The sequence below is a fragment of the Nansenia antarctica genome (assembly GCF_963989245.1).
Source record: "Nansenia antarctica genome assembly, chromosome: 20".
NCBI lineage: Eukaryota > Metazoa > Chordata > Actinopteri > Argentiniformes > Microstomatidae > Nansenia > Nansenia antarctica.
In genome coordinates this window covers 6,455,078-6,480,346 of record NC_137693.1, presented here as the reverse complement: position 1 = coordinate 6,480,346, position 25,269 = coordinate 6,455,078, and the positions used below count along the sequence as shown (strand labels likewise).

The 25,269-nt window shown below is 41.1% G+C and overlaps 4 protein-coding genes across 6 annotated transcripts; 2 read left to right on the top strand and 2 right to left on the bottom strand.

Moving 5' to 3' along the window:
* Nucleotides 1-15: 15 nt before the first annotated feature.
* pdha1a (pyruvate dehydrogenase E1 subunit alpha 1a) lies at nucleotides 16-8,771 on the bottom strand. Of its 2 annotated transcripts, XM_080549635.1 has the most exons (12): nucleotides 8,662-8,769; nucleotides 7,659-7,679; nucleotides 5,072-5,140; nucleotides 4,546-4,719; nucleotides 3,727-3,853; nucleotides 3,095-3,186; nucleotides 2,888-2,980; nucleotides 2,532-2,687; nucleotides 2,248-2,319; nucleotides 1,693-1,760; nucleotides 1,268-1,376; nucleotides 16-1,146 (listed from the first exon to the last, which is right to left on the bottom strand). In XM_080549635.1, exons 1-12 carry the CDS (start codon nucleotides 8,716-8,718, stop codon nucleotides 982-984), a joined length of 1,203 nt encoding a protein of 400 aa, XP_080405761.1. In that variant the 5' UTR covers nucleotides 8,719-8,769; the 3' UTR covers nucleotides 16-981. The 2 variants fall into 2 exon arrangements, with proteins under 2 accessions (XP_080405761.1, XP_080405762.1); XM_080549636.1 differs by lacking the exon at nucleotides 7,659-7,679 and having other exon boundaries at nucleotides 8,662-8,771.
* Nucleotides 8,772-10,672: 1,901 nt separating this feature from the next.
* On the top strand, nucleotides 10,673-14,114 carry prdx4 (peroxiredoxin 4). Its single transcript, XM_080549803.1, has 7 exons — nucleotides 10,673-10,922; nucleotides 12,499-12,616; nucleotides 12,911-13,027; nucleotides 13,149-13,271; nucleotides 13,499-13,629; nucleotides 13,867-13,901; nucleotides 13,984-14,114. The coding sequence occupies exons 1-7, from the start codon at nucleotides 10,712-10,714 to the stop codon at nucleotides 14,032-14,034; spliced, it is 786 nt and encodes a 261-aa protein (XP_080405929.1). The 5' UTR covers nucleotides 10,673-10,711; the 3' UTR covers nucleotides 14,035-14,114.
* Nucleotides 14,115-16,223: 2,109 nt separating this feature from the next.
* Nucleotides 16,224-18,855, top strand: LOC308174571 (diamine acetyltransferase 1-like). The gene is made up of 6 exons (XM_080549667.1): nucleotides 16,224-16,449; nucleotides 16,595-16,646; nucleotides 16,813-16,896; nucleotides 17,866-17,967; nucleotides 18,424-18,464; nucleotides 18,586-18,855. The coding sequence occupies exons 1-6, from the start codon at nucleotides 16,384-16,386 to the stop codon at nucleotides 18,751-18,753; spliced, it is 513 nt and encodes a 170-aa protein (XP_080405793.1). The 5' UTR covers nucleotides 16,224-16,383; the 3' UTR covers nucleotides 18,754-18,855.
* Nucleotides 18,856-19,522: 667 nt separating this feature from the next.
* apooa (apolipoprotein O, a) lies at nucleotides 19,523-25,036 on the bottom strand. 2 transcript variants are annotated; one of them, XM_080549816.1, is made up of 10 exons: nucleotides 24,975-25,036; nucleotides 24,194-24,295; nucleotides 23,981-24,100; nucleotides 23,391-23,423; nucleotides 22,003-22,057; nucleotides 21,761-21,856; nucleotides 21,102-21,193; nucleotides 20,854-20,949; nucleotides 20,630-20,695; nucleotides 19,523-19,761 (listed from the first exon to the last, which is right to left on the bottom strand). In XM_080549816.1, the coding sequence occupies exons 1-9, from the start codon at nucleotides 24,981-24,983 to the stop codon at nucleotides 20,639-20,641; spliced, it is 660 nt and encodes a 219-aa protein (XP_080405942.1). In that variant the 5' UTR covers nucleotides 24,984-25,036; the 3' UTR covers nucleotides 19,523-19,761; nucleotides 20,630-20,638. The 2 variants fall into 2 exon arrangements, with proteins under 2 accessions (XP_080405942.1, XP_080405943.1); XM_080549817.1 differs by lacking the exon at nucleotides 23,391-23,423.
* Nucleotides 25,037-25,269: the final 233 nt, after the last annotated feature.

The following is a 25,269-nucleotide window of genomic DNA, read 5'->3' as shown; positions in this document are numbered from 1 at the left end:
GTAATAATATTTTTCAAATATTTATTTATTTTGACAGACTGTACAAAGACAATCACCGGCATACAAGCATCTCCTGATGTTTTTGCCTCAGAGTGAATAGGACAGTGTAGCGGCCCCCCTTATCAGCACTGCCCATGATACACTGTAACAGTCACCAAGACTCCCATAATAAACATTTCCCAAGTTGGAAGATTGAATACACTTTGCTTTTTAAAAAAAGTATATTCTCAGCAATAAATAAGATTGGCTGATATCTAAAAACCTTAAAAATAATAAAGATGGGGATCTTTCTTTTTTTTTTTAAGAAAAAAAAAGTTAACACATAAGAAGGGATGTACAATATAAACAACAGACAGTGAAGGCATGAAGCCAGCAGTTACATTTTGTATGATTTGAAGAACCCCTCCCTGTTAAGTGCAGTATCATGTCCCTAGTCAGCCTTCGTCCATGTAGAATTGAAGTGCTTGTGTTTTGAGCTATGAAGAGCCACAACCAAGAGACTTGACACTCACATTCACCTTTTTCAAACATAGGCACAGATCTGGTTTGGCAAGATGAAAAAACATTATGTAAATCCCTTTATTTAACATCCCACTTAAGTTATATATTTGAAGGAGGGGGGGAAAAAACATGAAAAGTAATAACCAGCCATGTTGATTATATAGACAATGGTCCTTATGTCCAGGGAAATGGTTAATGAGTCTCCTCTTAGTTTTGACACCGAGTTAAGAACTATGTCCAATTAAGTATGAACTCCACCAACCAGGTACTAACGTTTTAGGTGCCCAGGCGTTTTGATTGGCCCAGGCGGAGTGCTCGAGTTAAGGGTGGTTTGTGTGTGGGGGTGTGTTGGGGGGCCATTGAGATAAAAGTCCATAGAGGCCCTTGGCTGAGGGGGAGATGGTGATGTAAGCCAGGACTAACGTGTGCGTTGACGGGGGGGACGGGGCGGGGGGACAGAAGAGTGGGCCTAGAAAGCCTTTAGCTGACAGACTTGAGCTTGGTCCATGGATTGACGCCACGCACCTCCATGGGTGGCTCGTTTTTGAAGATGTGGTTACACAGGTCGTCCAGTGGGGGCTCGGGGTCTGTGGTGGCATACTGTGCAGCATCTTCGATCTCTTTCCTCACCTCGATGTCAATCTCCTACAACCAAGCATAAAGGGACAATGGAGATTGGCGGTCAACAATTTCTATCTGTCAAATTAAATGGGAACAAATACCTTTACAATAGTAAAAACGTACAATAAGTGTAGTGCAACGTTACCTTGAGCTCCTCCATGCTGGCCATGGTGTTGCTGAGCATACGGTCCTTCAGCATGGAGATGGGGTCACTCTTGCTGCGGACCTCCTGGATCTCCTCACGTGTGCGGTAGCTGAGGCAGGGGACAGAGCAGGGCAGGGGTCAGCGGTCAGCGGTCAGGGGTCAGGGGTCATAGTCACTAAGTCGGGTGTGAGAGTGCAGGGAGAAAGCTACTACTGGGGGAAACAGCAGGGTGCAGGGGCAGCAAGGTGGTGCACAAATGAAAGCACACATTGAAGTATATGATTATATATATAACAGCATATTAAATAGTATATCAAATCCTCAAGTCAGCATTGGTCTCTCAGAACACACAGATGTGACAATAATGATGTCAATGTCATCAACAACAGTAGTTGGATATTAATGACAAAGATGCGGATATTTACCTGACCCCAGGATCGCTCATACTGTGTCCGTGGTAACGGTAGGTCTGCAGCTCCATGAGCATAGGGCCCTGAACACAGGTGGGGAAGAAACAACACAAGGTTCCTACAAGTTTCAATAAGTCAAATTTAAGACCTTTTTAGACCTTTTATAGACCTCTTTGAATAGAATTTTAGAGCTATTCGCAACACCATGTGATAGCTTTTTGTCATCCTCGAGGTGATGAAATTAGGGATTTCACTGCCATACAGACAAAAAAGGAAGCGAATTGGCATTTTTTTGGGTTCCAGCTTGATTCATTTCCACGTAAATAGATGTGGTCGGACTGATTTCCTTGCAGGATCTCATTTTTAAGACCTAGCACCTCATTTTTAGACCGAATAACTGAAACTCTGGACCTTTTTAGGCCTTGAAATTTGGTTTGCTGGAATTTTGCCTTTAAGGCTTTTTAAGACCAGCACGGGAACCCTGCAACAAAGTCTCAGCTGTGCTACTTAGAAAAAAGAAACATAAAACATAGAACCAACCACCTTACACACTGAAAGCTTGATAATCACCTTTCCAGCCCGGCAGTGATCCGCTGCAAACTTGGTGGCCTCTCTAACACACAGGACGTCCATCCCATCCACCTGGACACATTGAAAGACATTGGTGAGAGCAAGAGTGAGTGTTGAGCCTGCATAACTCTAATATTTTTGGGGGTATCTTTGTGTGTGATAAAATAATTAAATATGTTTTTTGTATTCTCTTTGGGCAAGGACCAAATGATCAACTGCCCCATGTGGGATACTGAAGCTGTATTGTATTGTGGTAAGTAAGTAAGTAAGGTAGAGTGCCCTACCCTGAGGCCAGGGATGTAGTCTCCTCTCTTGTAGTAGTCGGTGCTGGCAGAGGAGCGCTCTACTGAGGTGCCCATGCCATATTTGTTGTTCTCACAGATGAATATGATGGGCAACTTCCAGAGAGACGCCATGTTGTACGCCTCGAAGATCTGACCCTGTGGAACGCATTACAATTCAGATAGCCTTCCTCAGCAGGACAATTACCGTAGGGTTGGGTCGGAAACATGGAATCAAATCTTTCAGTGTAATAATCCTATTTTCATATTAAATCTCGTTCACGTCAATGCACACGACATACAAGTCACACACATTCAGAATAAACTCGTTATTAATATGAGAGGCACTTGTATGTCACCTGGTTGGCGGCTCCATCACCATAGAGACTGACAGCCAATTGGTTGTTTTCCAGGTACTTGCAGGCAAGGGCTATACCAGCTCCAAGAGGTACCTGGGGAAAATATACACAGGGGTTATAAGTGAAAAATAAATAAATAAATAAATTAATTCCACAATGCCATGGTGTGAAAACACTTTATTTTTTATTTTATTTTATGTTTATTACCTGAGCTCCCACAATACCATTTCCTCCATAGAAGTTTTTTGTGTACATGTGCATAGAGCCTCCCTTGCCCTTAGCAATGCCTCCTCTACGACCTGAGAGACAGCAAATGAAGAGAAGAGACATTTAATAAGTATATATAATAATTTACCCTTTAGCAGACGCTTTGCTTTTTCTTCTTTAAAGTTCCGTTTTTTTTTTTTGTGGGGCAGTCCCACTCATATTTCACATTTTATTGGACAGATATAGTGAAGACAGACAGGAAAGTAAGGAGAAGAAGGGAGAGAGGGCATGGGCCGGATTCGAACCCATACCAACATGGGCATATGTGTGCACTGTAGACCGCGGTGCTGGACCACCCCAGGCCACAGAAGACGCTTTTAATCCAAAGAAAAAAATTAGATTACAGGGACATTCTCCCTGGAGTAATTTAGGGCTAGGTGCCTTACCCAAGGCCACACTAGTGGTGGTGGTGTTTCAGGCGGGATTTGAACTCATGACCTTCCGATCACCAGGTCAACTCACTATCCACTACCCCACCACTACCCGACAAATTGGAATTTTTTGGGATTTTGTAGGATTATCTATTGAATGGAGCGTCTAGTCACTTCACCTATTTGCCCGTGTGCACTCACCAGTGAGCTCAGCCATGATCTGCCTGACGGACCCGCCCCTTGTGTAGGTGTAGCCATGAGCCCGATACGCCGTTATCAGATGATCTGACAGGTTGATACCCCCCTCAATGCCAACCGCGCAAGCTTCCTATGATGAAAACACAGAATCTTTGTTGTTCTTTTTGTAAGCAATGTATACATGTGTGTGTGTGTGTGTGTGTGTGCGTGTGTGTGTGTGTGTGTGTGCAAGTGAGTCTCTGCATATCACATTTACATTTGACATTGTAAATGTGACACAGCAAACACCTTTCATCAAAGCGACTTACAACGATGATTCGAAGAACAATGAAGAATGATTCACTTACTTAGAAAATGTACTTGTTGTAAGTAGCTTTGGAAAAAGGCGTCTGCGAAATGTCAAATGTAAATGTGATATGCAGCCTCACAGAGTCTCTCCATCAGTCATAGGAAGAAAAACAAATCTATGCCAGGACCAGGAGCCATTGGCAGTTATTCCTTCATTCCCTCTTCACAGTTACAGTTCTGCGCTGCGTGCCAACACACCTTTTGAACACGTCAAGTACTGCCAACAATGCATTGTATAAATTACTGTGTTTGTGTCTGTGTGTGTGTGTGTGTGTGACATTTACATTTTTTTAATTTAGCAGATGCTTTTATCCAAAGCGACTTACAACAAATACATTTGCCTAAGTATGTGAGTCATCGATTCATCAGTCATCATAAGAAGAGACTCTGCATATACAGTACATGTGTACGTCTTCACGTGGGACTGAACGTGTGTTGATAAAACCGTGCAGAAGGAAGTGACTGTGTGCTAACCTGGCCGTCGTACAGGTGACAGAAGCCTCTGATGATCTTCTGCTTGTAGAGCTGATCTGCCTTCAGCTCCATACGCCTCATGATCTGCATGGTCCGGTAGTACTTCAGCCCTTCTTCGCGGGTCAGAGTCGCCGTCAGGGGCGGGCCCTCCTCCAGGCGGTGGACGTCACATTTCTACAAGAGAAAAACATCAATCATCAAACATCAGGGGGTGCTTAGGTGGCGTAGCGGGTTAAGCGTCGACCATGTAACCGCAGGGTCCCCGGTTCGAATCCGGCCGGGGACATATCCTGCATGTCATCCCTTCTCTCTCTCACCCATCCTTCCTGTCATAATCTCTACTGTATCTGTCATTTAAAAAGAAAAATATGAGTGGGACTGCCCCACTCAGAAAGAAATACTAAAAAAAAAGCAAAAAATATAAAAAAGCATCAATCATCAAACATCAAACTCGTTGTGAGAATAGTTAACTGTGTAAGAGGTATGCAGTCAGAACATTCACCGTGAAGTATGAATGGAATCTTACCTTGATGTCAAATGTGGCCTGGGGAGTGAAGTCAGCATATGTGCGTGTGGACACCACGACTCTGGCCCCCTGGAATAAAAAGAGAGAACACTTAGCAAAAATGTCCTCTGAAAGCATAAACGAAAGGAGACATGACAGAAATAAACAACTATGAGACAAAAAAATAAAAAAATAAATCATAACATAAAAATCAACTGTGCAAGACTTGTAGCTAAGCAAGCCAGCAGAGTCAGCACAAAAGCAGGTTGAAATGATCCACAGTACCCGCTATCCTGTATCCTGGCAACCAGCAAGGAAACAATCCCAAAACCCCTGAACTACGGTAATAAGAATGCCTCATTGACTGAAAAGGACAGAATCATTCCCTTCCCTCACTTCAGAAAATCAAAACGTGAACGATGGAAAGTGAAGGTGATGGGGGGGGAAAGAAATATGTATTTCTGTGTCACAGACCAAGGATGGGAGAGTTCATTTTAGTTTGGGCAGGTTGCATGTTCGAACCCTTCAGGGTAACTCATGGTATAGTGTGAGAAAAACAGACACCTTGTAGCACCTGTATTACAAGAGGATCATGCAGAGTTCAGTAAAAGCATAGGTGGGGGGGAGGGGTGTAAAATATGGAGGGACTGCCAGTACTCACAGCAAGCTGTGACTCTGGTAAAGGAGTGTCTTCAGGCAAGCTGAGGGTGTTCTTGGGGTGTTGAAGCAACGTTATATCAGCGCTCTGGCTCCCCACTGACAGCTGAGGCTCAGATATGGAAGAGTCAGGGGCGTCTGTGTTAATGCTTCGGTCTGGTTCTGAGGGGTCTAGTCCCTGAGGAGGTTGTTCTGTGTCAACAGGCAATTCTGGTGGTATTAATTCTAGGGTTAATGGGTCAGTGTCCACAGCTGCTTCCTTCATATTCTGTTCTATTGGAGGCTCTTGTAAAGTTGATTCTGGGGTCTGAGGGTCCAGTAGGATGACTGATTGTTCGGGTGAGTTAGATTCCGGAATAGGTAGGTTTGTACTCTGAAACGGTTCTGACAACATTAATTCTGAAAGAATTGGGCCTGTATATAACATGGGCTCTACTTCCCTCAGGCCTATGATGGGCTCATCACGGGCTATTGGAGGCTCTTGTAAAGCCGATTCTGAAATGTGAGGGTCAAGAACGATGTCTGACTGTTCAGACGAGTTAGAAGCGGCATCTAATAGGGGTTCTGGTGAGGTAGAGGAGGTGATTGACTCTGATGAGGCCAGGTCTGTTGTAAGCAAGTCCGTTTCTACAACAGGTTGTAGTGATGTTAGATCTGTGAGTGGTTTGTCAGTGTCAAATGACTCCTCCTCTGGTTTACTCATAAAGGCAGGGGATGGATCTACTATGGTAAGCTCTGGGGGTGCTTCCTCGGGAGTTAGCCTGCTGCCAATAATCGTAATTTCTGGGGTAAGTCCAACATTGTTGTCTGTTTGGGTAAGTGTTAGTTCATCAGTCTGTGGTCTGTTCATCTTGTCTACCAGAGGACTGTGTGAGACTATGTGTGAGACTAGGCCTATGTGTGAGCCTGCATCTGGCCTGTTGGGTCGTAGTGCTGGTTCTGGGTCTGGCGGTGACGTTATATCAGCATACTCGCCCTGGACAGCCAGCAGCTGCAAAACAGCCCTGCGCATGGAGTACTGGGGAGAAAAGAGCCAGGCAGATAAGTCACTACAAAGCCTAGAGGTGAAAAGGTTCCCACATTACCCACTCAAGGGTAAAAAAAAAAAGTAATAACTCCTTGATCCAAACCACTGATCTAGGCTACTGCCTTTACGCCGAATAATTCCACTCCCATTTAACCTTCACTTGGGGGTTAGGCTCTGAGTAAAGCTACTGTATCTACCCCTCTGCCTCTGGGTAAGATTGGGAGGAGATTGGAGAAGGTCTAAAAATCCATAGAAAACAACTGCCAAAACATGACACCTCAATCTAACCTACAAAATAGACCTCATAAACTCATCTCTAATCTGACCGCAGTCACCACATTAATTAAGATTATATCCTAATTAAGTCACCAACCAAACTGCTTTCCACTCCTAACATAATACGAAGAGACACAAAATAGCCTAGTATCGACCAAACACCTTCAAAACAGCAGTCACAAGTTACAAACTAGGCCCTTGAACCTCTGATACCATTGCAGTAACAGAATGTGATGCAACTACTGTAGCCTTGATATAAGGGAATTGTGTGTGTGTGTGTGTGTGTGTGTGTGTGTGTGAGAAAGAGAGAGAGAGAGCCGTACATGAATGGTTCTAGTGTATAGTCAATCTATCAAACAGCCAAAAACTTGAGGGATTGATTAGCAGATAGCAAAGCTTGAAGACAATTGAGAAACAGTGGTGATGGTAAATGCATGAAAGTTGCACAAAGAGGCAGTACATGGACATAAAAGAAAAAAATGTACAGATGGTCTTTGTTAGTGGTCTCAAACTCCTATCATTGGCTGAGTGGGAGTATGGCACTTGCCATGTAAAAAGGAAGCGAAATCATTAGGCAAAAGCTGGGAAACAAAGGACATTGGCATTGCGCGTCATCACCTGTCAAACTACAGTAAACCCACATCTTACCTCTGACACAACCTGGGCTCCCTATCACGCAGCCAATGGGAGAGAAGACCAGAGAGGGCAAGAGTGAGATAGAACACCGGTAGAGAGAGATGGGCTAGACATCGATGGATAGGAGATAGATGGAGATAGATAGCCAACGTTTCTACTGATGAAATGATCATAGCCTAAAGACGGAAACTCTCGTCTACAATGTTCCTGTTCTTAACACACAAGTGATCATTGTGTGTTGTTTTTTACCTATTGTATTTGTAAAGCACTTTGATTTAAAGTGCTATATAAATAAAGTTATTATTATTATTATTATCATGAAAGGGAGCAATCATCTTGAAAACCCCAGATTTATTCGAAATGATGATTCTGTGCCATAAAGGTTTGACTTCCACGGTGTCCAGCTTTGCTAAATTTGATTGAATGATTATAATTCATTGAACTCAATTTGAACATTGTCCAGACTCCAGATGTGCATACAAATCAAAGCTGGAATATTTTCCTGTGGGGATGACCTTCCCTATTTATTACACAAGTGATATTTTGCTAGATTGACAATTAATATCTAATACAGTGATGGTTGACAATTATCCTGATGGCACTGTTACAATTACAAAACACTTTTCATTCAACAAGCTGCGATGGAAAGAAGGCTCGTCTAGATTGCCCACTATAGTTGCTAACGTTAGCAATCTTGCAAGCTAACACAGTAAAGTGATCAGTGATGGGTTTCGGAGGTGAGGTCAGGACATCTTATACTCAATATGATTTTCCAGGATCTTGGATCCTAAATTGCAGAATCTAGACTTATAAAAACGTCCAGACAGATCAAATGGATGATGGCTTAGCTACTGTGAGTGCAGCCTTACGACCGAGGCCTTGCTGTGTCTGGGACAAGGTCAGGACGCAACTGATCTCGTTGGGAAAAACAGGATGACATGACTGGTTATGCATGCTTTTTTCCAAATCGATCCTGTGTCAAGATGTAAACTAACATACTAGAAGCTTTACTTACATTTCTGCTTGCGCTACCCCTCAACACGTTGGAGATAATGGTCAGCATCTTTTGCATGCTACTTCTGGGCCACCGATCTGTGGGTAGGTGTCTCTGCCTTCCGTCCTTCTGTCAAAACACCGAGAGTCGACGAGAGATGACGAAGTTCCTTGTGCACGAGCATTGAGATAGGGTGCACGAGTGCAACCGGAAAAGTGGGAAAATCTGGTAGGGTGGGAAAATCCGGTACCGGCGCACGAGCTTGGATCTTGGTGGGATGTTATTTCCAGGCAGTAGGTTTATTTCTGGTACACAGACAGATATGCAGGCCCGTTTTAGTTAGCGTCTGTTGACAGAGTTGTGATAAGGCAACAAAGTGCACACAATAGTACGTGCGTGGCTTTAAAAAAGTGATCAAATGTCTGGCTGGTCTAATTCTTGAAAACAATGTCTTCATTTTCCTTTCCCTCTCTGTTATGACCAAAATAAGAAACATATGGTGCAAAAGAACGGAATTAATAAAACAACATTGTCACATTGCTCTTATTGAATTAGATTAGATTTGATTCAACTTTATTGTCGTTGCAGAGTACAAGTACTTATACAACGAAATGCAGTTTAGCAACTAACCAGAAGTGCAAATAGTGATATTGTGAAAAAAACATGATAATGATAGTGATAGGTACAGTAAGGCATGTACGGTAGTTTAGAGGTATATACAGTTATGAGCTATGTACAGTTTTTAAAACAGCCCTCAAATCCCACCTGTTTGCCAAGGCCTTCGGCCCCTAGTTCTGTTGACGCACAGGTGTATAAAAAGAAGCTATATCAAAGAGACATGTGCAATGTGCAATATACAGTATGTGGAAAGGTAGCATTGTAAACATCAGTTTAGTTTAGAGGTAGTTATGATCTATGTACAGTTAAGGTAGCTTATACAGTGTGGTAGCTTATGTACCGTAATGTGCACATGTATAAAAATAAGCTATATCAAAGAGGCATGTACAATGTGCAGCGGGGTGTGTGGAGGGGGGGGTTGTTTATCAGAGTGACAGCTCTGTGAAAGAAGCTGTTGTGTAGCCTGCTGGTACGGGTCCTGAGGATCCTGTACTTCCTGAGTCTCTTAGATGGTAGGGGGTCAAACAGACCGTGGTTGAGGTGCGAGGTATCCTTGATGATACTTGCCCCCCTCCGCCACCCCTCCGTCACCAGGTTCCCTGGAGGGACTCGATGGTAGGGAGTTTGGTGCCAATGATATGCAGGGCGGTTTTCAACTGTGATGCAGTTGCTGCAGATGGGGGGAGAGTACACAATGATCTCCTTGGTCTTACTGGTGTTGAGGGCCAGGTCGTTGTGAGCGCACCACACCTCCAGATGTTGGACCTCCTCCCTGTAGGCCGACTCATGCTGCTGGGGGCCTAGTTCGGGAGAAAGCTGAGCTTTTAGGCGGCCCAGGAGTGTCTTCTCAGAGCACCTTGCCTTGAAGCACTTGGAGAATGGAGACAACTGCCTGGGCCAGTGACAGGTTGAAAATGTCAGTGTAGGGACGCTTAGGTGGCGTAGTGGATTAAGCACAGACCATGTACCGCGGACATATCCTGCATGTCATCCCTCCTCTCTCACCCATCCTTCCTGTCATAATCTATACTATATCTGTCATAAAAAAATAAATATATGAGTGGGACTGCCCCACTCATAAATAAATAAATAAATGAAAATGTCAGTGTAGACCGCCTCTAGTTTTACCTGAGTAAATTAACCCAATCATATATGGGTTATCAGAGACAGACACATTACACTCGGCCAAGAAGGAATCTCAAAATACTTTTCCTCGATTCCTGCGTCATCTTTGCCTCCTTCTAAAAAGGCATTAAGAGAAGATCTAAGGTTCCTCCCGTCCTGCATTTGTCCTCCTTTTATCTAGGGGCGAGGATGCGACACGAGGAACCATAACGAGGAGGCGAGGAAAGACTTTTGGGGATCGCCCCCAAGAAGCTGCGCGTGCACGCAAAAAAAAGCTCTGGCTTGTAGTCCTTCCTGCAAGAAGACGTGCTTTTAGCCAGACAGAATAATGGACGTCATGCTTCATAACAAGAGGATGAAAGACATTTTAAACGTGCTTTGCACACTTTGTCTTGTTACCAAGTTTGTCTCTGCAGCTGAGGAAAGTTCTAACGGGAGAAAGGAGCAGGAATGTTATAACTACGCGGGAGGACACGTCTACCCTGGAGAGGCTCGTGTGCCCGTGTCTGATCACTCCCTGCACCTCAGCAAGGCAAAGAGTGGGTTTGTCTCATGCATAATAATAGTTTAGTACAGTATTATCACACTAGTAAAGGCTATATCAGAGTGCATTGAAGTGTAGCCACACAATGGTTATTGCAGTGTATTGTAGTAAGTAGCACCGACCTTGCTTGCTTCATGACATCGTGAAATGAGCCACAGCTAATTATGCTTCCGCACTGCTTGCCCAGTTATGGTCTATTATGTTATGCATCTCTGCATAATTAGCTAATCATAAGCAAAATACTGTGAGCAGCAATGAGTTGGAAAGAGTCAGATAGAGAACGCCATGCATACTATTTAAACATGTATTGTAGATTTATAGATAGACACGTCATACAAAAAAAAACTTGGCTCCAACTATCGTATCCAGCTCCAAGCGCGCGCCACACTTATCAATTCGTGACGTTAGAATTATAAGGTTCTATCTCCATTTTTGTCAAAATTGAGTTTTTTTTACATAATCTGATCCATTAGGTGTTTATTAATGCCTGTGTGGTGTTATTTTTTAAAATGTTGACATTTTTGAGTTAGTAATTAATAAAATACAAAGGTTCCATCTCACAAAACATAATGGAATGTCAAAACTTTGACGCTCAATATCTCTGAACTACCCTAAACGGAGATAGAACCTTCTCATTCTAAACGGAGATAGAACCTTCTCATTCTAAACGGAGATAGAACCTTATCATTCTAAACGGAGATAGAACCTTATCATTCTAAACGGAGATAGAACCTTCTCATTCTAAACGGAGATAGAACCTTCTCATTCTAAACGGAGATAGAACCTTCTCATTCTAAATGGAGATACCGTAGAACCTTATCATTCTAAGCTCACGAATTTGTAAATTCAGTGGCTTCCTTTCCCTCATACCTTCCCATTCATAAGTTGTATCCATTGTAATTAATTTATCCCAAAGGTATCCATCCACCAAATGACCAAAGAGGGTTAAGATAGATAGAAGAAGGTTTAGAAGATGGGTAAGATAGAAGGTTTTCCTCTGTGGTATTATGTTCACATAGGCTACCAATCTACCATATGGTTACCAAATCAATAGAGAAGTGGAAGAGATAGAATGTAGCCTTTTTAGACCACTCTCCACTGTGAGCCTGCACATTGCACCAACTCTACCAATATCATAAACACGTTTTCAAATCATTTTGGTCAAAATTGAGTTTTTTTACATAATCTGATCCATTAGGTGTCTATTAATGCCTGTGTGGTGTTATTTTTAAAATGTTGACATTTTTTTGTTAGTAATTCATAAAATACAAAGGTTTCATCTCACAAAACATAATGGAATGTAAAAACGTTGACGCTCAATATCTCTGAACTGCCCTAAACGGAGATAGAACCTTATCATTCTAAGCTCACAAAATACTAATACATACGTGCACATTGTTGGCTAATCATACCAAATGCTTAGGTTCTGGGTTGTTGGTATGTATAGACATTTGGGACAGGCCTAGTAGGGTGTTTTCCTTAATTTGCTCGGAAAGTGATTTCATTTTCTATACTTTGAACATCGTTAAATGTGTTTTCATTTATTTCTTATCTCTCTTCTTATTGATCAGTTTCAAAACCGGCCCCCCTCTGGGAAGGAACAGCTGTCATTGACGGTGAATTCAAGGATTTGAAACTGTCCGACTACAAAGGAAAATATCTGGTTTTCTTCTTTTACCCCCTGGACTTGTGAGTACCAACTCAGACCGGCCTAGTTGATGTCCTAAGACATATCACTGTTAGTTAGTATGAGAAACTAGATTGAGATCAAATCTATCTTACTTTTTTTTACCAGATTTAGCCTATATTGTGTTGTGTTCTACTAGTATTGCTGTGTACCATATAACCATAACATAAGGAAAATGAAATATACAGTGCCCACTGTAATCACGACAGTTAAGCATTATAAAAAGCGTCACTCTCAGTAATTACAGAGGGCACTCAGTTCTCATTTAACTAATGACGATTATGTGCCCCCTACAGCACATTTGTCTGTCCCACTGAGATCATTGCGTTCAGTAATCGTGCCCATGAGTTCCGTGCGATCAATGCAGAGGTTGTTGCCTGCTCTGTCGACTCGCAGTTCACCCATCTGGCCTGGTAAGATTTGAATCATCGCACCCCATTTCAGTTGAAAATAATGCTCTTTAACTTGCATGTCACAGGGTATGAACCACACAATGTGTTCCCCCATCTCCTCTCTTGTTTATGTTATTTACAGGATCAACACACCCAAGAAGGAGGGTGGACTTGGACCAATGAAAATCCCTCTGCTGTCTGATCTTACACACCAGATTGCCAAAGACTATGGAGTCTATCTTGAGGACCAGGGACACACACTCAGGTATAGTACACGCACGCACGCACATACACAGGGGCATATTAACGATTTAAAGAAAAGAGCCCAATGTTGAAATGTATAAACCAAGCTGTTAAACCTAATCATGGTAGAAGAATATTAATTTGACTGTTAATATAAAGAATGAGGCAATTTACGGTACTGCGTTTTGAAGCTGAGAAAGATCAGGCAGTTTAGAAGTGAAGCAAACTTGTTGTCATTACGGTCGTCAGGGGCCTCTTCATCATCGATGACAAGGGCATCCTGAGGCAGATCACCATGAATGACCTCCCCGTGGGGCGATCTGTAGACGAGACCCTGAGACTGGTCCAGGCCTTCCAGTACACTGACAAACACGGGGAAGGTACAGTTCACCCCTAAACCTCATCCAAAAACATACACTGCAAAAACACATATCACATGCACAACCACTCATACTCATTGAGTTACAACTGTTCTCTTACAAACCTTTTATAACATAAAACTTGTAAAGTGTTTGCAAAAAAGCTTGCTTCCAATCTAATTGTATCATATTATGATGTTATATCTGTATTGCCTGTGGTTTGTGTGTAACTTACTGTAAATTATTACTCTTGTTCAGTGTGCCCAGCAGGATGGAAGCCAGGACAGGACACGGTGAGTCTCACAGCGCTGTTGTTTGTCTGACCTTCTATCAGAGACAACTCTTTGCACACTAACACTGTATTTCTCTCCACAGATTATCCCAGACCCCTCGGGCAAACTGAAGTATTTTGACAAACTGAACTGAACTGTCTTGTTTTCCCAGCCTGCAAAAGCCATTTCTCTAAACATTTCGGTTGAAGCTCGGAATAAAAACAGAGTTTTGATAATCTGCTTTTTGTCTCATTATTTTAGGAATGTAACGGCATGTTTGCTACAATTTAATATAATCACATCCCATGTTCCAGTGATTTCCAAGTCAATTTTTAGACTTTTTTGACCACAGGGCATCTTGTATGATGCCACAATCAACAAAGAAATCAACAACAGGCAATAAACTACACAACTGACAACTAAATGGAAAATAATGCTTAAAAGGACAGCTGTTCTTCCAATATTAGTGTCTTACACAGAGTATGTATTTTCTTAAAATGATTATGTCTCCATCTGCAGTAACCAATGCTGCTAGTGGAAAGCAAAAGCTACAGTTCAGATTGATTGACACTATCATTACATTTTGGTCAATTGTTAAAGTGGACCCTACAGTGATTCATTTGTTTATTATGACACATTCAGACAGGAAACATTAATAATAGGCCCATGACAACAAAGAGACACTAGAGGGAGGTGTTTGTGCAATTTTGACGAAAGAATGATGCGTCTTTCCATGGAGATGCTATAGTGCTATAGTAAACAACAGAAATTCAGAAATGACACTGATTGGCTGTGGGGGGACAACATGTTTACTGTAGACTAGCTTCATGGTGAACCCTAAAGTAACACTCACTTCAGGAATTTGTAATTTACAAGGGAAAGTGGTCGTTCAAGGTCACAGGTGTTTGTTTCTGCTAAACTGGAAAATGTCGCTGAAGTTTGGGTAGTGAATCTTGGTCATTACAGTCAGGAGCTGCATACCTCCCCTCCTTATCTAGGGTAAAGTGTAACTCCCTGACATTTTCAATAAACTCTAAGATATGCAGTAACCAAAGTTACCCAAACAGTGCCCAGCAGTTGCCTAACCCTACTGCTGCCAAGAGCCAATGGATTAAGATTAGAGTGAAATTTACCAATCACAAAGATGTTAAGATGGCTATATAATGGGCATGATTGTATAATGTACAGTCATGCATGGTAGGGTGTATGTGTATCTTATCTATGTATGCCAGACCAATTTCATTTAAATGAAATGAAAAGGAGATGAAGAGCCATCAAGAGCACTGAAATATCAAGTGTCTCCTGTCCTTTGAAGATCATGCAAACAGTGTGAAATTACTCAAGTGTCTGTTTCTTGGCTCTTTCATAGCTACAACAAATAAGGGCATGTTTGCATTCTGAGTTCCGGCCTGGACCAAACCTCTGCCTTGGGCTACTGGCTGCTCTATGACTTCTCAGTCAGATCAGTATAATTGCACTGTGCACAAGCTTAGGAGAACTGAATTTTCAGTCAACACAAATTGTTGTAGTGTAAAATGTATATTGACAGTAACCAAAGTCACAGCTATATCAAAAGTATAGAGTATGTTGAAGAACAATAGTTGGACTTCCTTAAGCAAGCGATTATTATTATTATTATTATATAATAAGAGTTAATATTATTAGTAATAAGCCAGTCGAAAAACAATAGTTGGTCTTGCTTAAAAGCCCACCTAATAAGTATGTTGAAGAACAATAGTTGGACTTGCTTAAACAAGTCCACATAATAATGTTAAATTAGGCTACTAATCAGTCTGATGACCAAAATGTTCCATAAACACAGTTACCATAAACCTAGCAGTATAATGAGTTATATCAGTCCCATCAGACACACTAATGTAAAACAACGTTTCATCAGATCTAAAATCTTTGTTTAAAGTTTTAGTTTCTACAATAATCTGCTGTCGACAAGAGTGGCGACGTCCGGCATAACATGAGTAATGGGAAAGAGAGACCTGATGACGTAAGAAGTTATTTGTTGGCCCTAATGTTTCCGTTGGTCTTACCGGACATGATTGCGACATCGTTTGAGGCTGTGTTCGGAATGGCATACTAGCATACTACTCATACTAGATATGACGTAGATTTTGAGTATGCAGTGCGTTCACACTGTAGAGTAATGTGAAATTTGAGTATGCAAGAAATGTATACTAGATTTTCGGTCGGCTGGTATTGGCATACTTATTATGAATGTAGTAGGTAGTATGCAGTATATACTAATTGAGTATGCTAGTATGCAGTATGCTAGTATGCCATTTCGAACACAGCCTGAGCGCTTATAAAGAGGCTGAAGCGCTCCGGGACGTTACTGCGCTACAAGCGACTGCTGCGAATGTAATTCCGCTTGTGGGATCCTAATTTACAGCGGGGGGTAATCTCCTGAGAAGCGGATGAAGAAACAGATTTTGCTTCTTTTTACATTCAGAGGACTGGTTAGAAAAGGGAAAAAGAGTAAAAGAAGAAAATGGCCAATTTCATATTACGGAAAGCCGGACCCAAGGACGTGTCAGACATATTGCGACTCATAAAGGTAAAAACGCCCAGGCCCATGTCCTCATACCGGACGCTTTCAAAGTCCATTTAGGCATATAACGCACATTTTCATAGGTTACATGACATGTTATATGTGATGTCTACATCCTCATCATTAATTTATCTTTTTTTCATGTTCACAGGAACTTGCTAAATTTGAAGAAATGGAAGAACAGGTTATATTGACCGAGAAAGGTAATTGAATTGTACTTTAAATGACTTAATTCAATCATAACTTGTCATTATTATTGCCACCATGTTAAATGTTTATTTTCATGGAGAATGAGAAACCTTGAATGTGAAAAGTTGTATTTATTAGTCTTATTAAAGTCTTACAATTCTCCCAACAATGTTCTTTCAGAGCTACTTGAGGACGGCTTTGGAGATCATCCATTCTACCACTGCGTCATTGCGGAAGTCCCCAAGGATCAGCAGAGCGTAGATGGTACATGTTGTGAATTATTTGTACTATTCAGAGTCACAAGTGTAGTAAAGCAAACTATCATTTCAACTCATGGAGACATACCTTTTAGTGTCATCCTTCCCTCGTATGGTACGCACTTGGCGAACCTTTTGCTCAGTCCGGACAGGTTTGAATACTCCACCTGAACTTGGGAGCGCAACAAACAATCCTAACCACCATAAAGGGTGATCTAGGTCCCCTTCCATAAACAATTTGTGGATTAAAGTTAAAAACATGTTAAACAAAGTTGCTCCATTGTTTCTTGTTGGCAAGTCGTGATCTTAGAATGATAAGGTTCTATCTCCGTTTAGGGCAGTTCAGAGATATTGAGCGTCAAAGTGTTTACATTCCATTATGTTTTGTGAGATGGAACCTTTGTATTTTATGAATTACTAACTCAAAAATGTAAACATTTTAAAAAAATAACACCACACAGGCATTAATAAACACCTAATGGATCAGATTATGTAAAAAACTCAAGTTTGACAAAAATGGAGATAGAACCTTATAATTCTAACGTCACGAAGTGTGGGATTTCATAGTGTACGATTTGTTTATTGAACCCCCGGTACATTTCTGGCCAATGAGCGAACGATCCTGCATCAGGACATTATTTGATAGAACTGTGCTGTGGTGCGCTTGCAATTTAGCAATGTGAAAGGAACCGGACCAAATGAAAAAATACAATGTAACAACCAAACGAGTCGAACTTTACCATACTAACTAGTTTTGAAACCGCCTCTAATTCTCTCAATGTGCGGCATCATAACACAAGTCCAGACACAGTTATAAGCAGGGTGTTGTAGGGGTGTAGTTTCAATATAATCCTTGCACTCTTTTTTTTTATGTGGATTGAAAACAATGATACATGCATTGTATTTCTTCAATGGACCATACTAACTGTCTTTGCAATCATTCTAAAATCATGTTTGGACCATGTTTACCTTTTAGGATACACTGTGATTGGGTTTGCCATGTACTACTTCACCTACGACCCCTGGATTGGGAAGCTGCTCTACCTTGAAGACTTCTACGTCATGAAGGAGTTCAGGGGTAAGATTGGCAGGTCACATGTGTAATGTTTGGTGGTGCGATGAATCTCCTCTTTGGGGTCAACATAAAGTATCTTGGATGTGTTGTGAGGAAAGTCAATCACATTACTTTAGTTCTAAAGCAAGACCTAAAAGTTCATATTTATGGTCATATATGCTAGCTCAGCCATACACAAACTACTCCTGAGTGCCATATGACATCCTGCTGTGACAAGGTCACATGCTTGCCTTTGTGTCGGGTAAGGGTATTTGCATTGAAGGAGTGGCTAGTTGAACAGAGGAACACCTATCTTTTCATCATGTAAAATGCTATATTAAAATATAAATAAACTTAGGCAGCATTTTATCACATTGCTTTATTAGTTTAATGGAAAATTAAACTTCAACTTTAATGTTGCTTCTACATTATTGTCCATGTTTCTGTGACTTGTCTGTAATCTTTGGCCCTTTTTTTCAGGTTTTGGCATCGGGTCTGATATCCTGAAGTTGCTGAGTGAGGTAAGTTGATATAGTTTAGATTTCTTCCAATCCGTTCACTTACAGTCTAATTCTACCACTCTAAGTCTATTCTACTGCAATGCCTTAAATGATGACCTGGTCTTATCTGGCTTCTCGTCAGACGGCAGTGAAGACCCGCTGCAGCAGCATGCACTTCATCGTAGCAGAGTGGAACAAGCCGTCCATTGAGTTCTACAAGCGGCGCGGAGCCTCGGATCTCTCCCAAGAGGAGGGCTGGCGTCTCTTTGCCATTGAAAAACAGGACCTGCTGAATATTTCTGCCAAATAGAGCTGAATGAGGCAGACGACTACTGATATGTGACAAATCCCCCCTGTTTGATGCCATTGTCAATGTTCTTTTTGTTATATTTCAATGAATAAAGTACTGTAGTAGACAAGTGTTCACAGTTTTTATTCCTACCGTTAGCCGTTAACCTTAAGCTAATGATGTTTGTATGGGAAGTGAAACGCCAAACTCGTTGTAGGGGATGTGAAACTCTAAACACATTGCTTCTTTAAAATCTGCTGCTTGCAAGTCAGTGAGTTTCACCCACTTGTGTCTGATGATTACTGTTGACCACACTACAGAGAGAGAGATGTAGAGAGATGAAGGGGAAAAGGAAAGAAGAAGAATGAACTCTGCTGACACCAGACAGTCACGAGCTGAATCTAACCCTGAGGTGCGACAGTTTGACGTCATTGTCAATGTTCTTTTTAAATTATATGTCAATGAATAAAAGACAAGTCAAGTGTTCACAGTTCAACTCTTAAGAAGAATGAACTCTACTGACACCAGCCAATCACATGAGCTGGCCATAACCCTCATAAACTTCAAGCGGAATTCAAAAACTGTAAAGTTAGTTAGTTCTCACAAAGTCTATATAAGATATAGACATGTCTCCTTGTTTTTTTAGAGGAGGGGAGGTCAGAGCTTGTGAGTTTCTTGTGAAATAGCTTTGACCTGAGATATGCCTAGCCCTGCTTGTGCAATACTATACTTTGTTATTTAGTGTCCTATGGCATTATTATTAGAAACCATGCTTTGAAACTTTATACAATATAGATTTTATTACGGTCTAGATAAATACATTCAAAATCACAAAGCTGAACCACAATCAAGTTTAAAACCAGGCCCTGCCCTCTTCTGAGAGGGGGACAGAGCTAGTGCAAAAGCAGGTCACGAGGATGTTGCAAATGAGAGTGAGTCCATGTCCATGACATACGGTAGTATACACCTGCAATACCTGGGAAGACTGTGAATACTGTAATCCTTGTTAAGATGACCCTGGTACCGTACCTGCAAACATGTAAAAACGTGTGAGAATTTTTTTTCTGCCAATGTTTTGTTAAAAACTGCCCAACATGCACATGTTTTACAACTGTTCTGTCAGATTTGTTCCTTGCTGCGCCAAAAAATCAGATTTCATCTCCTTACTTTTTTTTCCCAGACAGTTTACTTACACCATGTGTATGAAACTGAAGTTCAGAGCAATAACATACTATGAGCACAATAGTACAATTTTCAGCAAAACAGTTAATCATATCTCATTGCTTTCACACAAAATGCAAATCTTAACCATCTTTTTGCCAAAAAGTTCACTCTGCATAAGACACAAACACCTATTGAATAAGTGTTGACAAACAAAACTGAATTATTTCCTTACAGCATATAGATATTCCTCCCAGTATAGTGAATCTCTCTACTCCATACATTATAACTCTCATCGCTCAACAGTTCAAGTAACAACCAGTCTAATCACAAATGAATCAGTAATGTCATGTGACAGGAGATCATAGATCACTGTAAATTATTTTGTTGTCAAGTTTTGCTGTTGTAACTACCTTCTTGAATTTTAATATTTTAGATTAATTTGATTTATATTTAGTAAGTAATCATATTTTCTGTAACAGGTGCAATACTACCATAGTACAACGTTTTTCTGCTGAGACATTGCTGAAATTCGTTTTTTTTCCACCTTTGTTTTAAAATGAATTTGAATTGGTAAATGTATAAATGATTTATAATCAATAAGATTGTGTTTTAGGACCAGGTTTTGTGGTGTTAAATACATCTATAGGTCTATACAGTATATGTGTATTGAACCAAATATTGTGTTGAGTTCTGGTATTGTGCATTAATGTTAAGCTGAACATGAAGGTTGTACCTGCTGTGATCAGGGTTGGGCTTCTGCAGTAGCGCTGTTCTCCTCTGCGTTCTCTTTGATCACTGACTGTGGGAGGAACCATGACAGGATGTGACATTCCAAACTGGACACTGCACATAGACACCACACATAGACAACCTTCATCCAGGTTGTGCTGATCAGCACACAACTGTCAATCAGTAAGAATCTCATCCTCTTATGTGATCAGGTCAGGAAGAGCTCACCTTCTCCACCACTGGTTTGCTGGCGGGCTTCTTCAACGCATTCTCTATGGCAACATAGCCCTGTAGTGCCCAATCGTACACTGAGTCTCCTGTTTTCTGTTCAGGGAGGGGGGGAAGGGAGCAATGGGGAAAAGCATGTTTAACCCAAACAGAATACAGACACATTAGGAGCTCATATCAGATTATCATTTCATGCCACTTCCACACACACTGTCAATATCACAACACTGGGAGTCACGGTCACTCACCTTGGCCATGCCTGCAGCCTGCTGGGGATAGTACATGGAGGCACCAACAGCTATGAGCCCGGTCGGGTAGATCAGCTTTTTAACTCTGGAGCCTAGGGTAAAGCACAGCCACAGATAGAGGACAGGGATTCAGAGGATATATTTCCCACTCGTTCCGGATTGAGGTAACTCTTGTGAATTGGAGGGGTAGCAATAGTGTGCTTGTTGTGGGTGTGGGTGATAGGCTACTATACTGACTATTATTGTCCATTACTGACACGGTTATTATAGATTACCTGACTGAAGTTTTTTTTTTAATGTCTGTTTATGGTTGTGTTCTTTTATTTTTGTCACTCTTTGTAAGTTGTTTTGGTGTTTAGTATTATGTCATTCGTCTTTTTTTCTTGTCTTTTCTATTGAGAGTATATGTACCTTTTTATTTTTTATAAATGCTATGTTCACAATTGTATGCTCTCGAAAAAATCCAATAAACAAAGTAAAAATAAATAAATATATATACATAGGAGAGACTCATGATACAGAGAGATTCTGTGAGATCTGATTCAGAGACATTCACCTTCTTACCCCAGGAAGCTTTACATATGTGATTACAGAGGAAGACATTTGGACAGAAAGAGAGCAGTATGCTGCTCTGCATTGTTTCTTGTTCCCCAATTTACCTCTGGCAAGAAAGAGTCCCAGGATACCAGCAAAGCCGATGACCCCAGCCTGGGGGTAGAAGTCAGCAGGAGGGTTTTTAAGGTATGTGTAGCTGTCTGAAACAACAGGAAATGTGGGTATTACCAGGACTTGCAGTGCAATGTCGATATGCGTTTGTATGATTTGATATGATATGGATGTGTGTGCAACATTACAGTGTATGTGTATTTATTGAACTATCATCAGCTTTGTGGTCTCTTACCATTTCCAAATTGGATGACACTATCAACCTTTGGCTTCACTGTTCCGTAGGCGCCCTGCATTCCACAGGAGAGGACAGTACAGGACACAGTTACACCTTTAACTCATTTACTGCCCAGGATGAATAAAGTCGCCCAAATGGTCACGAGCGTTCTGGAATTCTTTGGCAGTCAGTGAGTCAACCGCATTGCACTTTGTATACTTAAAGTACATCATCTCATATTACACACTACAAGTCCCTTGAACATTAACATTTTATTACAAAGGTAAATTTCATGATATGAACTTGAAAGTGGAAGTGAAATGGTGTGATAACACCAACTGATAAACTCAATTACTAAGACATTACAAAGCAATTAATAATGTATGACGTTGTCAGAGTTGCTAGAGTACTACAAGTATTGGGAACTTAATGTAACTTGTGACCTCATTGAATGTTTAAGAATATATTATATAACATTGTTATTTTTTCTCTATTATATACATTTTTGCTACTGCCATATTGTACAATTATGCTCACACACTGTAAGCTGAATTTTTCTTAGCCCATATGGGATTCTAGTAGGAAATATCAAATCAATCAATTGAACATGTTATTTACGTTTCAGGATTTACGTATGTGTATTGAATGAAAATAGTTGATAGTGCAATACTGAGTATTCTTCCATTAAAGTTGACCAGACTAATTGCGTGCTAGTGTTGTTTCGTTTTCGTCAGTGCTTGGTACTGTTTTGACTGTGTGTGACTGGTAGTATGACATGTCATCTCCTTAGCAATCACACCCAGTTATGTAGCTTTGTACACTTTAATTTAACTTTATTTGACCTGCAATAGAGTCATAATTACCACAGTACAAAGGTTCATTTTACTGCTTATACAATCCCTATTTCCAAATGGGTCTTTAGTACTTAAAGCACAGGTCATTCTGTCATCCATTTACTGGACATCAAAAGTTGGTACATTGTGTACGTACGTACCTCTGACCGACTGTCAGATATGCTACTGTATGCTGTACTAACTACCAATAAAGTTTTCACCATTGTGGAACTGTAGTGAAAAACACATGCGCTGCTTATTTTTTTCACATAAAGGGTAGTAGAGCCAATGGGGAAGAGGTTTGAGCTCATATGACTAAGTAGCAATGATGACAGGAACAAACACAGAAGCGTTTGACGGAGAACAGAAACAAGAACAGAGACTGGCAGAATTACAATGGCTGAGTGGGTTTTGAAAATTGCCAGTCTATTAGGCTGGATCTGAATGTCCCTCTGTAAGGCAGGCTAATACACAAGTGTGTGTGTGTGTGTGTGTGTGTGTGTGTGTGTGTGTGTGTGTGTGTGTGTGTGTGTGTGTGTGTGCGTGCGTGTGTGTGTGTTTATGTGTGAGTACCTGAACCTTTTCCACTGCACTATGGCGTGTTTGCTGAAAGGGGAGCAGAGGATGTGATGACAGAGGCAGATGCAGAGCAGCACAATCATAACAGAGACATCAAAGGAGACATGTGGAATGATTATTGATTACAGCATTGGAACCACAGTGAAGTTCTAGTGGTGCCAAAGTGAAACGCAATAAAGATTCTACAAGTTCCACTAAAAACCTGTATCAACTGGTCAAAGGGAAACCAACCAACTGATCACAGAGAAATGCAGTGACACATCGACACACCAAATATTTACTAGCCACAACGAATCACAGTCAGTCTTTGCAGATGACAGAAATGGGGATAATTCTAAATATGATGAAGCAGCTGTGATGATGAAGCAGAGCAAAGAGCAGAGCATGCATCTCACATAATCGAGGCCTTTATGAAGCTCTATTATAACCATGCAGTGAGGATAGTGTCAATATTGGACATTGTGATGATCAGTAATCAGATTGACGGTAAGTCTCCCTAAAGTATTGAAATTAACACCAAACATCTGAGTGCGGAGACTACTCCTGATGTAAGTAGTCACAAATGAGTAGTGTTATCAAAGTACCTGACACCAGGTGGCATAGGGCTCAACCATGTTCCCAAGAGTGGTAAGGCCTTCTTCCAAATGCCCTATCTCCGGCTCCACATACCGAAACTTCTGCTGGGGTGTAGTGTATAGAGAGAGCTGTAACACACACCATTTGACATGGGTCAGTTATTTCATGTAGGTTCATATAGTTCTTCAGGATTGTTACAGATGCTGTGCATAATGCAGTACCTCATCTGTGCTTAGATTGACCGTCGGCTTGTCCTCGGCAGCAGCAAATACAATCCCTGACATCAGGCCAAGAGCTCCGGGCACAGCATTCACTGCTCTTACCTGGGGGGGGGTGGGTGTTCACAATCAGCACTCACAGTCACAAAGAGAGACGAAAGATCAGAAGCTGTGAGCTGTGTGTTATACCTTTTATGTGTTTCAATCTAGAGCATATACGTAACCAATATAATGTGACACAGGACCTGCAAAGGGCAGAGTGGGTGAAGAAGAGTGAGTGTGATTATGACTTAGGAATTTGCTTCTACCTAAATGAGTTGAAATAGTGTCTCTCAAGACATACAAAGGATCGATGGCTCCATCTAGCGTCAAGAAACAGTAACGGTTAATCATATTATAAAAAGGGCATGTGACAAACCAAACGTGTCCAATTGCTTAACCGCTACATAATGCCACAAACAAGATAATCCGTTATTTCTTGTACATCAATAAACAATGGTATGCACTACTGGCTATACAATTGTTTATAGATTTCGCTTCACATGGTAACTTCTTTCAATGTCCTTGACAGGTAAGTGACTGTCCTTAGAAGCCCTCGCCTTGCGTCACCGGTAGACGGACCCAAGTTTAGTGCAATTGCATTCAAATAGTACATGACATAGTGCATTCAAATAGTACATGAAAGAAATACGACAACAAATCCGAATTGCCCTGAATACGATTAAATTAACGAAGGCCTTAACTTAACGCAGCAGTAGATAGAAACTCAAGTTTAAATGCTCACCTTGTACATTATCTTATTAATAGAATACAGCCAATCTCAAATGCCTTACGGTGTCCGAGATGGGACAGACACGTTTTTCAAGCCGCAAAGAAGGACGTATTCCAATCCGACAAAATCGCTTCCTTCAATATGCCCTACTATGCGATCTCTGAGGAATAATACACAGTATTGTATACAAAAAACAATTCACTTCTCAAAATATATTTGAGATTAGGTCATCGAATGTTCAATAAAAATAATAAAATATAAATAAAATATATTAATAATAAAATAAAGTCAATGTTCGGCTGCATTG